The following is a 14,200-nucleotide window of genomic DNA, read 5'->3' as shown; positions in this document are numbered from 1 at the left end:
AAAGCTGCTCTCATCAGAAAAGAGATTTGGGGAGCCATGTCATCAGCTGGTGTTGGTCCACTGTGCTTCATTAAGTCCAGGGTTCACACAGCCGTCTACCAGGAGATTTTGGAGCACATCATGCTTCCTTCCGTTGACGAACTTTATGGGGATGCTGACTTCATTTTCCAGCAGGACTTTGGCACTTGCCCACACTGCCAAAAGTACCAAAAGATGGTTCAATGTCCATGGGATTACTGTGCTTGATTGGCCAGCAAACTTGCCTAACCTGAACCCCATAGAGAATCTATGGGGCATTGCCAAGAGACAGATGAGAGACATGAGACTGAGCAATGCAGAAGAGCTGAAGGCTGCTATTGAAGCATCCTGGTCTTCCATAACACCTCAGCAGTGCCACAGGCTGATAGCATCCATGCCAAACCGCACTGAGGCAGTAATTGATGCAAAAGGGGCCCAAACCAAGCACTGAAGACATATGCATGCTTCTACTTCTCAGAGGTCCAATATTGGTCTATTTGCAATCCTTGTTTTGCTGATTTCATTTAATATTCTAATTTTTTGAGACTGTTAATTTGGGGTTTTCATCAGCTGTATGCCATGATCATCACAATTATAACAAATAAAGGCTTGACATATCTCGCTTTGCATGTCATGAGTCTATCTCATATATTCGTTTCACCTTTTAAGTTGAATTACTGAAATAAATGAACTTTTCCACAATATTCTAATTTTCCAAGTTTCACCTGTAGTATAGGGATGTTTTTAAATATTTGTTTTATTATGTTTTTATATATACTGGAAGCTACCCAGAGTGGCTGGGTCAACCCAGTCAGACGGGCAGGGTATAAATAATAAAATGATTATTATGGAATAGGATGTCACATCCCTATTTTCAACGGAGAAATGTTGGAGGGTGTGCTAGTGAGAAAGCAGATTTGATCCTGGAATTGTGTCTTGATGTGGCTGCAGAGATTGTTTTGGGACTGGGGTGCAAGTTTAGAGCTTCTGACCCACAACCAGAGGGGAGGCCAAAGCAAAACAGATGAGGTCCAAGACGATTAATTTACTTGGACTGAGAAATTTGTGACGATACCAAGACAAGGAACTCTGTGGAGGCCCCAAGACAGAAGGCCATGCAAGCAGCTGCCCACTGGGGGAGCAGGGCAGAGGTTTGAGTCTGTTAAAGAGAGACTCTTTACTTTTCCTGCTGGTCTTAGCAATGGATTTTGTAGCACAATGCTTTTTTGCGTGTTTATGGTTTTTTACTATTAAATGTGATTTTTAAAAAAAAGAATTGCTCTGGTAACTGTTGGTGTGTTTGAAATCCACCTTTGAGATGTAGCTCTGGCTGAACTATGCACAAAGGAGGAGGGAGGAGGAAGCCTGGAGAATTCCTGAGGAACTGGAAATTGCTGGATTGGTCTAAAAGTATTGTATTATCTGCTTTGATTTGTTCTAAACGCCTCTACTTACATTTTCTGTTATTTCTTTTTACAGGAAAGTTGTGTACTTTTCCTTTCCGTCGGCACCTCTGGGTCAAATGTGTGCTTTGGGAAGAGGTTGATGTTATGGGGTTGCGGGTGTCCTGATCCCCTCTAGATTCCCGAGTGATGGGGTTTTATCAGTACTTTTGAGAATTAAGATGAGCTGACAGACATTTGATTCAGCAGTTTAAAAATGTGGGCCAACCTGGTTTCCCTGGACCTGGGCATCCTGCGGAGATAAGCCCTTAAGCCCAGTTATCAACTCATGCCTGCCAAAACAATTGCCACCATAGTGGCTTCTGTGCTCCACCTTCTGGCCAAAAGACTTGCTGCTCATATAAATCAGTATGCACCTAATCTTCCGCCTCTTATACTTGGAACTACTTTTCTCAGCTCTCTTCCTTCAAATCCCTGCTCAACATTATGATTTCTTTGTGGACTCTCTTATCTGCATTGCAACAGTAACAAAGCTGTAAGTTAGAGATGGAGAACCTCTGTCTCTGCCCTCCAATATGTTGCTGGGCTCGAGCTTCCATAATCTCCAACCAGCATGGCCAATGGTCAGGGATGGTGGAACAGTCCAGCACCTGTAGATCACAAGTTCCCCATCTGTGCTTTAAATACATGCAATGCAACCTCACCTTCCCACATTTTCTATCTTGCAATAAAGGAATGTAGGACTTCGATCTTAGAACAGTGCCTTGTTTTATTTGGCCATACTTGGCCACGTTCGTTGGTGCAGAGGGGGCAAAGGCTAAAAAATGTAGGCATTCAAGACAAAACTGAAGTGAGTTGATGGAGGGCATTTTCCTAAAGGGGGAAAGAGGCGAGAAGAGCAGTCCAGCTTCTAATGCCATAGCAACACCTAGTGGCAAAATCAGGCATTTTGAGTACCTTGACACTTTTGCCTTTTCTTTTACTGGAAAAGGGAAGGGGGTAGTAGTGCTGGCTAGAGCTGGTGAAAATGTTTCCATCTTCCTCTGTTTAAGTTGCTGACTTGCAGCACTTCAAACAAGTGCAGTGACAGATATAGTGATACCTTGGTTCTCAAACTTAATCAGTTCTGGAAGTCTTCCAAAACCATAGAAGCTTTCCCATAGAAAGTAATGCAAAATGGGATTAATCTGTCCCAGACAATTAAAAACAACCCTTAAAACAGCAATTTAACATGAATTTTAGTATCTAACGAGACCATGGAGCCACAGAATGAAAGCAATAGACCAGGCTGCAATCTACCACCCAGTTTAAAAAACTGGAGTTATATACCCATTACCATTGGAGGGATGAGTGTGCGGGGTGCATGAAGGGGGAGGAAAGGGAGGCAAAAGTTCTCTGAAGAGCCAGTTGGCTCCTCTCCATCCGCCCCAGGCCAGCTTTTCTGGATCCCCCCCCCAGCACCCATTCCTCACCTTCTTCAGGGCTAGCAGAAGCAGAAGCAGCCCATGCCATTTGGATGTGTTCTCCTCACTGAAGATTTTACTGCAGTGGCAGTGACAGCATCCTGCCCACACTGTCCCGCGCCCTGTGAGGCAGTCACTTCTGGGGCAGCAGAGGGACCAAGTGGTGCAGGGCAGCAGCAAAATCCGGAAGCCGAGAAGGGGGTCTTTGATGCTCAGCATGCCCTTCCCCACCTCGGTGCCTGCCGTGGCAACAAAATCCAGAAGCAGAGACGGGGGTCTTTGATATGGCGGTGCACAACTCCCCTCCATGCAGCTGTGAGAGGTGTACACTCTAGGGAGCGTTTCCCGCAGCAGCGGCGCCGAGTTTAGGAAGGTTGTGCTGAGCAGGCAAACAATATCGCTGCTGCCCATGCCGCCGGGTCCCTCTGCCGCCGCTGTTGCTACAGCATCAGTGACCCTCTTCTTGGCTTCTGGATTTTGCTGCCGCGGCCTGCACTAAGTGAGGGAAGGCCATGTTGAGCAGGCAAGTGATGTCGCTGCCGCTCTGAGCCGCTTATTCCCTCTGCCACCACCGTTGCTGCAGCATCAGCCACCCCCTCTTCCAGTACTGGGTGTCGCCAGTGGCTGGCGCTGAGTAAGGGGAGCCCAGGTCCGGAGGCAAGCGAGTGTGGTACTCAAAACCGAAGTGTACCACCCCCCCCCCGGGTATGTTTGGGTTCCAAAAAAAGTTCGAAAACCGGAACACTCCTTTCCGGTTTTGAAGCGTTCAGGTTCCAAATAGTTTGTGAACTAAGCTGTTCGAAAACCAAAGTACCACTGTAGTGTTTAAATTACCCAGCTTCCAACTGGGATTAAACTTGAAGAAAATGTAAATGAAATCTAGTAACTGCACAGGTTCCCTTTCCAATTACAATTCTATTCTTCTATGAATCTGTACCTCAGTATCATCGTAAGAACTCTTGATAGGGTGTGTGTGTGTGTTAGGAAATGGTACAAACACTATTTTTGGCTTGTATTTACAGCTATTTGTTAGTAAGCTTATTTCCAATTTACCAGAATAGCTAGGGTATGCTTCATCAGTATCACACGCAAATTGTATCTTGTTGCTTCAGCTTTTATGTGCCCTTTATTTTTAGTCTTGATACTAGGCAGTTTTTAACATATTTCAACTTTGAAGCCTGCTTCTAAGTATCAACGTAAGTTTTTCTGTGACCCTTTAGCTTTGATTCATTAGTTTGTCCCAGCAGTTAGTTGCGATTTTAAAACAACCATATATGCTGCACAAGGCAGAATCTGGTTACTATAGCTTTTAGGGGCGGGCAAAACAGATAAACAATTAATGACTGAAGACTCAAAATAAGAGTTGGACAAAATCACCAGTGTTTCTTGTTCCTTACCCCATTACTGTTTCATTGTTACCAAAGCTGTCTCTCATTCTTCCACCATCACTTCATCAGACTCTGTAATTCACCTAACTGTTTTCTTGTGAAAGACTTAAAAAAGGCCATTTGAGATGTTAATACAACTTGAGTGTTACTGGCCATGTAAAGTTTGCGGCTTTATAAGGGATTTTTTGAAAGTTACCATAAATTATTAGGATGCAACAACCTAACGGCTTGCTTTGAAAGTTGAGAGGCAGTTGGTAGCAATCAGGTTATGGGATTTAGGCAGAATAAGAATCTAGACAGACACATGAAGAGTTTGTGTTTATTTGTCTACATTCAGCATAATCCAGATGTGCTGTCTGAATGACCCAGACATACAAAACCCACTCTTTCCCACAAGTTTTAAAATAAAATCCTCACTTATAAAACTGAAAAACACTAAAGCATTAAAATACAGAAAGCTTGTTTAAACTCACTTCACAAAAGCATTAGCAGAAGATATCCCTTATCTATTTAAAGCCATACTGTGTAAACACATGAATGTCATTTAAACAGAAAAAGGATACTGAACTCAAATTCTATTTAGACAGAAAATTGAAATGGCAAACAAACCATTAAATACACCATTAAATGTCCAAAATACAGCTAAGTATGGAATTACAAAGTACTCAACCATTAGTGACTGATATCACAAAGAGCACTGCAACATGGAAACAGGGTTTACATGTTTACTGTGATGCAATAAAACTCAATATTCAAAGGGTATGCAAGTTTAGAAGGTAACAAAGCTTCACACCCGAGAACAGACTGGTTTATCTATACTGATAGTTCATGCTGTGGTCATTTCTGCCATAACCAGCTTGGGAGACTTGGTAGGAATTGGGAGGTCCACTGTAATTCTGATTTGAACCTGGGGAGTTGTAGTTTGGCTGAGAATATCCTCCTAGGGTGAAAAGGGAGAGGGGTCACTTTAATATATCATTATAAATCTCTACTTTGCTTATATAGTCTAAACTATCACATACACAAATAGCAGGCAACACACCACGACAGAATGAACATCACCTCCCCAAAGTTTGGTAACTGAAGAGCACTTGGGGTACAATAATCTTTCCCTGCTGCACTTCTGTCTGCTCTGGTTTATCACCGCCTCCCTTTTTAATGTGATCTAAAATTATGCTTTAGTAACAAAGGCACTCCCATCACCTTTTGGAAAAGAAAAGCAGCAACAGGAGTCCCCTCCCTGCACTGCTAATCTTTCTTGAAACTAAAGCCTAATCAAGTGAGAGTGACACTCTTCCACCTTTGTTCATTGCATGTTCCGGAGGACTGACGGAAGGAAGGAAGGAAGGAAGGAAGGAAGGAAGGAAGGAAGGGAGCAATAGCAGTGATCACATATAATGGATGGCTGATTAGCAAAGTCAAGATTTGTGGACTACCAAACAAAAGAACTTATTCCACTCAACATGCAAACACTTCAGGGTTGCTGTTATTCTATACGGACATTGATTACCTTGGTAAGATGACCCTCCTCCAGCTCCGCCCCCATAGCCACCATGGGAACCAGCATTGTAGGCGGTTCCTGAGCCATAACTGTTCGCGCCACTACCGCCACGTCCGCCACCGCCACCACCGTAACCTGGAATTAAGAATGTATACTGAGGAAAGTCTCACATCAGGCTACTTTGGAAACATTCAAAATCAGATGTAAATATATGAAAGCTGACTTCATATAATACCACCATAAAATACACAGGGAGATTATCAGCTCTTATCATAGATGTCTCCCCTAGTTTCTTGCAACACAGCAGCAGTGGAGAGGCTATACTGAATGAACGTTTCCCAACACACCTGCACAAAATTATTAGATGTCTTCATTTATCACTGCAGCTCAACTCCACTGCTTTTTAAAAGATTCTCCTCTGATCTGCATCTCAACCCAGTTACTGGAATATCTGCTGTCCACAAGGGTCTTTAAAATACATCTACTTTACTTAAGCATACAAAGGAACACAGAATCACACCAGTTCTTAAACTATCACGTTTCCTTTACAATTCCAATCTCTGTCCTTGCACTCTGGGACTTACATAACGATAACAGCCCTGATGTGCAGTGCACGAGACATATGTTTATGCTAAAAGTGTATTAAGGGCTTTCACAGCTCCCACCCCCCACGAGGAACACACTGAATTTACTTTCGTAATTGTAGTCTGATCCTCCTCCGCCGCCGCCAGGAGAGTTGTAGGAATTCGAGTAGGAAGCGTAGTTGCCTTGGTTATATCCCTTCTGCTTGCCTTGCGGTGGCCCATAGTTGCTATACTGGTTCTGGTTATACGATTGCTGTTGTTGGCCTTGATACCCTGAACCATAGGCGGGCTTTTGCTGTCCTCCATGCTGCGGCTTCTTCCCAGCGTGTTTAGGAGGGGCAGGAGAGCTGTAGTCGCCACCTTGGTAGTAGGAACCATACCCTGCGGATCCACCACCGCCTCCTGCATTGCCGGAATGGCCACCATTGCTGTAGAACTGACCTAAGGACAGGACAGAAAGCAGTCACTACACTTGTTCAAGTTATTTGAAACGGCTACATGCTCAGGAAGAAACGGGCCTAAAATGTGACTGTGTAGCATGACTTGTGTCGAGCTTCCCCCGCATCCTAGTAGAAATCTGGAGCAAACTGACACGTTACCCCAGATGTCCTCCCTTCCCTAAAGGGATACTTAGGTTTGACTGGAGCCTTATACCTCTCTCTGGAAGGGCTATGCACTCTCCCACAATATTTGACATGAGAGTAACCCATTTTCTGTAGCAGTGACAATTCAAAATTTGGAATTCTATAGACTTGAAGTCAGACTTATTACATCAGCCATCTCAGGCAGATGCTTTTAGCTGGGAGTGAACATCCAACAAAGCAGTCTGGTATGATTTCAGTTCCCCATGTACCAGACTGCAAAATATCCCCTGGTGTGTAAAAGGAAGTGATGATCACAGCTGGAAACAATAGCAGAAGACACAGAGTTACTTGGGTACATCTAAAGTCTGCAAAGATCCTGTTTTGAAATACAATTTGAGCACATAAGATTTGAACCCCCTTTTTAACATGATCTAAAATTATGCTTTAGTAACAAAGGCACCAGCTTTCAGACCCACAACAGGTGTTATAAGCCTATGGTTAAAACTGCACAAGAATGGCTATTGTCTAGTAAGGTGACACATGCAGCCAATCTGCACAGCATGGTGTACTGGAAGGAACAGCACTAGTTTTAAATAGAAATTTAGATAATAATTTCTGGAAATAAGTCTTGGCTCCCCAAACCATCTTCACACTAACACCCACAGAACACCCACAACACAGTGGGTGTTAAAGTGAGTTTTCCCTCAGTTCAGAACTATGAAAAACACAGTTTCTCTTTAAAAAAAGAACATTTAACAACAAAATTCATTGGGGAAAACAATTCCCTCACCACAACTACTTGTAGTTACCATGTTAACTATTTTGTAAACTGCTTATTTAGTAATGATTTCATTTAGAATTCATTAACAAATAAATAACAATGTGTGTGCATGGGGGGGTATTGCTTTTGTTTATTACTATGTTATGCAATTTTGTGTTTTTATATTGTAAACCACCCCTGTGATCTTTGGATAAAAGGTGGTATAGAAATTTTAATCCCTAGACAGGTATCAAGATACACACATTTAAATCAACTACTGAAGCAAAGAAGACCAAACAGTATGTTTATTAAAAACCTCAACAACTAGTTTATTCCCTGTGCCTTTTCAGTGTTTAGTAGCTTTCACTTCCTGGACATTACATACACCTGCTTTTGGGGACATGCACTGCAAAAAAGGTAAGTAGCCATACCCTACAAGAATTTGAACCAACTTGCAAAGTGCTTTAGGCCTTTTATCTTTAGTTGCAAAAAATGCCCACTGCAACTAATGAAACCATTCAATTTTAGAGGAATCGCAACCCAACCATTGTAGCTGAGGCTGTAGGTCCTGGATGTTATACCAATACAAGAAGCACAAAGGATGCAGATATTAAAATTAGCACATACTATTTCACATACAAGTCAATATCATGCATGCTTAAAACACTAAGTTGTCATAGATTCTGAATTGTTCAAATGTCTTTCCATTATTATTAGAGGCATCTATCCACTTCAGGGAACCAAAAAGGTTAAGTTTTGTACAAAATCTGTTGTAAATTAAATCAAGTAGTTCACACATTATCATGTTCCTTAAAAATAAAGCGATGCTTTCCATAAAAAGCAAACGGGGGCCTTTAGCTTGTAAGCAGAACAGAGTTGGCTCTTTTTGTGCACAACGCACAAACACATTCCTTGAAATTTAGCTCCCCCATAGTGTACATCAATATGACCAAAGGCAAGTCACAATAAAAACTGCCACTGTTTGTAGGCTAACAGTTTCAGACAAGCTGCGGTGAAAAGCCACTGTTGAGAAACCCAGTGAAGCACAGGGACACAGCACGAACACTTTGGGTTTTGGAGTTCGAGAAAATTGGAGTAAAAAGCTGTTTTATGTGCAATACTTTTAGATGATCTAGGAAGACCCAAAATCATGATAGCCGTAGCAGTCTGTGAAAAAGTCACCTACAAAAGGGGGAGACAGAGCAGAGGAAAAAAAATTAGAATTTTTGGAAGATGGCAAAATGTGCCACATTTTTAAAATTTATTTTTATTTCTCTGCTCCCGTCTTCCCCCCCTCCCGAAACAAACCAAGCTGTGTATTTTAAAATTGTATTTTTTTTAGGGAAAATGCTTTTCAGAATGGTGATTTGCTTCACTGGCATAAAGCAGAGAAATGTTTAGTTCATTTTAAAAGCAAGTGAGATTTGCTTTCAACATCAGATTTTCCTCATTTCGCTATGTAAAATAGAACTGAGCTTCACTACCCCCAGGGTGTTGTGTTTATTTTTTCCATGAACACTTACTATAGCCTGCTGTTGCAGAATTGCCACCGTAGCCATAGCTTCCATATCCAGCTCCTGGAACAAAATGAAGTATATATTAGTCACCTGACAATATTGCAAAAAAGGAGCGAATTAAGTAGACCATTTGGTATGTTTGCACCATGGATTTACACTGATGCTCAGATTCAGGCACATATATAAAAAGTGGACTCCACGGAACCACTGAGTTCAGCAACCATTAAGGCTTTCACCTGTATTTATCTTCCAGCTCCTCCTTAGTCTCAAATCTGCAAAAGGGAAATGGTCCTGCGCTCTCTCTCTCTCACACACTCACACTCTATATGCAATGTTATAATGCTGAGGTGGTGAGCAAGTGTCCCTCTAGATGTTGTTGATCTCTCAATGGGCATCAGCTCCAGCCAACATGACCAATGATAGGAACCAGAATTTAACCAAACCTGTTGGGGTACAGGCCTCCCACCCTTGCTATAAAGCAGAAAAAGCAGCATGTGCAGGATGCTTAATGCTAGCTTTTACACTTTAAAGTATGGAACAGAAAGGAAGTAACTCACCAGCATTCATATATCCTCCATGATTAGCACCACCAAATCCACCTCTTCCTCGACCGCGGCCTCGGATATTTCCTCCTCTACCACGACCCCGCATGTTTGGAGGGGGTGGCACTTCAGTATGCATAGGGCCTCCCATACCATAGCCTGGATTATGCTGTTGAAATTAGTAAAAATCCAACCAACAGAAAGTCAACTAACTTATTTTTGATTCTTGCTATGTTAAGTATTTTGTATAACTCATTGCTAAGCAGCTCCTAGAACTGTAGCCACAAGCTATGCTTTTCAAATCAACCGCCAAATAGTCTGTTAAGAGTACAGTCTCTCTAGGGGATTGAGTAAGTATTATTAATCTACCTGAAAACACAAGTTATAGGGTTAAAATTTACCTTTACAGGAAATTTGGGTCCACCTCGCGCTGGCATAGGGGCCCTTTTCTTCTTTTGCTCCATTGGAAGGGGGGCATCTGGAAAAAGCTTTTCTAACGCAGCCAGTGCAGCATAAGCTTTCGCCACTTTTTTGTTTGAACCAGCTCCTTGGAATTTCTGACCATCAACCTCAACCTTTGAAGTAAGGAAAAGTGTCAGGGAGAGAACTGCACGTTCCCATGTTGTAACAGCATTAACTAATAGTAATTCTGAATGCAGCTTTGTATACCAGATCATCTCACCTCCATCACAAACCGCTTATCATGACTGCCGCCAGTTTCTGAGATCAGCTCATATTTTAAGCCACGTCGTTTCTCATTTAGCTCCATAACTGGGTTTTTCCCATGCTTTGTCAGTATTGGTCCCTGCTGCTTCACATTCTATGAAATTAAAATACCACTGCATTGGTGCCATTTCCACTTTTTAAAAATGTAGATCAATAATGGGGGGAGGGACGGGTGTGTATGTGCTAAACCACTACAGAAAAGCCGCAAGCCAAAATGCTGAGCACAGAGAAGCAAACCACGTGGTATTTGCCCACTAGAACAAGGCATTGGCTTTGTGAATGTGTAGTAGAGGAAAAAGTAGACTTTCAAAAGAGACACTTGGGTGCTGGTGTGAAGTGTACCAGAAACTATAATGTACTGACTTTGTCTTCATCGACTACGTACAATTGATTAGTAGAGTACACTTAAAACTATAATGTCAGATTTAGTTAAGCTATATATATATGAGAGATAATTGTATCATTTGAATCACCTCCATAACCATTTTGTGGTTATTGATTGTACAAGAGTTTCTAAAATGAAGTAGGCACTTGGAATTGATCTGGAGTGACAGGGATTCTAGCCTGAAGAGCAATGACCAGAGCCTAAAAGAGGCACAAGTAATGTACACCTACCTCTGTTTGCTCTGAAGGAGAAGCAGCACTGGGTGTACAAATAGTTTCTACTACAGGCGGAGCAGTTATAGCTACTGGTTTCTGATCTGTTTCCTCTGCTGATTCATCACCCCTCTCTCTTCCTTCTACACCCGTAGGCAATCCCATATCTTGTAACACCTAAGGAAAAAAAATTATCCTGATCACTTTAGAAGCTTCTGTACAACTTCAGACTACTGTTATATACTCAGTAACATCCATTAAGCCATTCAGCAACCACACCTAACTAGGGCTTCACAAACTATAGCTTAAGCTTCCAAACACAGGACGTAAAATGATTTAGAGCTTGCTTATCCAGGCCCGTGCAGAACATGTCTGATGCTCAAGGTTGGAAGTCATGTTAAAATAAAGCTATATATTAAAAAAAGAGAAAAGAGAAAAGAAGGAGCTGGTTTCTAGAGGCCCCCCAGACAGCTTAGCCCTCCAAGGCATGGGGCAAGTATACCTGGCTGCCAGCTCTCTTTGCATGGGCCTGTGCTTATCCCTGCCAGCTTCTAGGTAAAGCACTCTTAGTCAACTGAAACCATGGCAAATCATAAAGCACAAACTACATTGATTACATGTCTGTGTCAAATCATTGTTCTCCAATTTTGTCTTGTTGGTCAATTGCAAACTATGTGTATGTCAATACAAGCACAAGACTAAATCATAGTTTGAGAATTGAGAAATTTATTACGGCCATAGGCCCATACAGGTAAAAACAACACCTAAATAACAGCTTCCTTAACCATGGTTTGTAATCAATGACACAGATGTATTCTGGGAAAGGCACAAGATCCCCTTCCATTCAGAAGGAATTCAAGCTACGTTCAAAGCGAAACTGTATGTACTGACTTACAAATAATAGTTATGCACATATTCATAACCACTTCCTACCTTTACAGCTACATGCAGCTTGGCTGTTTTTTTTGAAGGTCCTGAAGCTTCATATGTGATGCCATCTACTTCCACAGACATGGTAAATATAGGAGCATGAACTGGACCTGTCTGAGACACTAGTTTATACTGAAGTCCTGGTTTCAGTTGGTTCAGTTTCATCAGTGCATTCATAGCTTGCGGCGGTTCGGATTTCTCCTCTGAACAAAAGAAGATATTAACATATTGACTGAAGACCCCACATTAATGTCTTTTGTGCTCTACGAAGTGCACACTGTTAAGTTTATAGCTATCAAGCAAATCAGCCAAAGCAGAAGAACAACTCGACATTTTTTCTACTTCCTACCATTCACTGACATTTACACATCAACATGAATCCGAAACATCTGGATTAGCAAGCACTTGGAAAACTATGTATACCTACCTCTTGCCAACTCAATACCTTTTTTCTGAATCTTCTTTTTCTTTTTGCTTGGAGACTTCTCCTCCCCGTCTTCTTCCATAGGACGTTTCAACGGAGCAATGGCATATGTGGTGCTAGGGGGAATCTGGACTGTAGACAGATTTTAGATTGTCAATAAAAACACCAAGATATTTTCTGTCAGAAATAAAATTCCAGACTACTGAAACCTACCAGTGTAATCAACTGGGTTTTCATTTTTTGGTTTCTTGGGCATCTTTGATGGCAGCGGATCCATCCCCAAAACTTTATGAAGTTGGCCAAAAGCAGCAAGCCTTAACGCATGCTAGAGAGATAGAATGTGTATTACTGAGGTGTCCAAACTGCTCCTAGCTTTTCCCACATTCATAACAAAACCCATTCCCAGTATTTCAAGCCAGAAATTTCTGAAGACCAAAGTCAGCAAGCACTCTGGAACTTACTGTTAAAGTTTTAAAAACCTGACATCTTATTTTTGGCAAATCAGCAAAAACCTCCTGCATTACTTAATGGGACCCTTTTTCTGTTTCCGATTAAAGCCAGCCTCAGTGGGAAAACTAGCTATCATTAAGAACTCATTGCGGTTTTGTAACATCTGTAATCAAAACTATACCTGAGCACTCTGTGTGATATCTTCCCTTTGTTGTCTGTCTAGATGCCCAATAGCATCAGTGGCTTCTTTTTCACAAGGATCATAAATACCAGAACCATCTGAAGGCAGGAAACAAGGAAGATATGCAGAGAATTATCCTAGGGTCTCTACGTAGACTCAAATATTCCCTCAGCATCACCTAAGACTCAGAAATGTAAGTAGCTCAATTGAAGTTCTTGATCCAATGGGCAATAATTTGATCTAGTCTGCAATACAGATCATTAAGCCCAACACTGTGTGGCAAGATTGCCAAAGTCTTCAAGCACTCCAAAAGCAACCTGCACATTCTGTCACATCCCCATTAAGGGAGTTGGAATACTGGGTCCATAATTTTAAGAGCATTTGTTCAAGATAATGTCATGCCCTATACATCAAGCCTTAAGTGAAAGAAACAGATAAAATATGGTCATGCCTAACATGGTGGAAACACAAAACCTTGACTAGAGCCAATTTCAGTCACTTCTATTGAAATTTCTCAAGAGTCGAGAACTATCTAACCTGGCAAGACTATTCCTGATGCAAGGCATTCAAGAACTCTTCTCAGGGCCTCACCGGCTCCCATTGGTCGATTGGCTGTTCCAATTGATTTCTCACACAGCAGTTCTAGAGGCTGAAAAGACATTTCAGAAATTTGTAAGGAAAATAGTAAACAGTCATCAGTGCCCATAGTACAGATGCTGGCCTACCTTAACCATTAATCTATTAAATAACTCAGTTAAAGAGACACATGTATGACTAGAAAAATGGGTGTTGGATCTAGGAGACCTTGGTACAAGCTTGCCTATCACTGACTCAATGGGAGTTAACATGCGGATGTTAGTGCCCTTTCTGTAAAATGGGAATCAATGAATGAATAAAGTTTTAAAACTTAGTAAGTGCAACATAAATAGTAGAAATAACAAGATCTCTATGGCTTTAACATATAGAATGCTCATAGCTCACATATTAATTGCTTCTGCTTCAAAGTGGCTTCTCTGCTGCAGCTTTGGGGGGGGGGGGAGACTGTAGTTCCCTAACCTCACCAGCAACTTGAATTGAAGCATGCACCTCATAAAATTTTAAGTGTTTGATGTCAATGGTAATTGTTAAAAAA

At 41.7% G+C, this 14,200-nt stretch overlaps 1 protein-coding gene across 13 annotated transcripts in view; it reads right to left on the bottom strand.

Moving 5' to 3' along the window:
• Positions 1–4,575: 4,575 nt before the first annotated feature.
• The window catches only part of ILF3 (interleukin enhancer binding factor 3), a 23,776-nt gene continuing 14,151 nt past the window's right edge, over positions 4,576–14,200 (bottom strand). For 4 of the 13 annotated variants that reach the window (XM_083593103.1, XM_083593100.1, XM_083593104.1 and 1 more), the window contains 13 exons: positions 13,606–13,717; positions 13,069–13,166; positions 12,651–12,762; positions 12,441–12,569; positions 12,017–12,216; positions 11,102–11,260; positions 10,443–10,580; positions 10,162–10,335; positions 9,776–9,929; positions 9,225–9,278; positions 6,466–6,798; positions 5,783–5,908; positions 4,576–5,212 (listed from right to left, as the gene is read on the bottom strand). In XM_083593103.1, coding sequence (XP_083449229.1) covers positions 5,082–5,212; positions 5,783–5,908; positions 6,466–6,798; positions 9,225–9,278; positions 9,776–9,929; positions 10,162–10,335; positions 10,443–10,580; positions 11,102–11,260; positions 12,017–12,216; positions 12,441–12,569; positions 12,651–12,762; positions 13,069–13,166; positions 13,606–13,717 — 1,920 coding nt within the window. In that variant the 3' untranslated portion in view covers positions 4,576–5,081. Of the gene's footprint in view, positions 5,213–5,782; positions 5,909–6,465; positions 8,884–9,224; positions 9,279–9,775; positions 9,930–10,161; positions 10,336–10,442; positions 10,581–11,101; positions 11,261–12,016; positions 12,217–12,440; positions 12,570–12,650; positions 12,763–13,068; positions 13,167–13,605; positions 13,718–14,200 lie in introns of all 13 variants that reach the window. The other 9 variants (XR_014542981.1, XR_014542983.1, XR_014542985.1 and 6 more) reach the window with 3 other exon arrangements.

Source organism: Podarcis filfolensis (assembly GCF_964270895.1).
Source record: "Podarcis filfolensis genome assembly, chromosome: 17".
Classification (NCBI taxonomy): domain Eukaryota; kingdom Metazoa; phylum Chordata; class Lepidosauria; order Squamata; family Lacertidae; genus Podarcis; species Podarcis filfolensis.
Note: the sequence above shows the minus strand (reverse complement) of the source record. Positions and strands in the feature narration are given on the sequence as shown.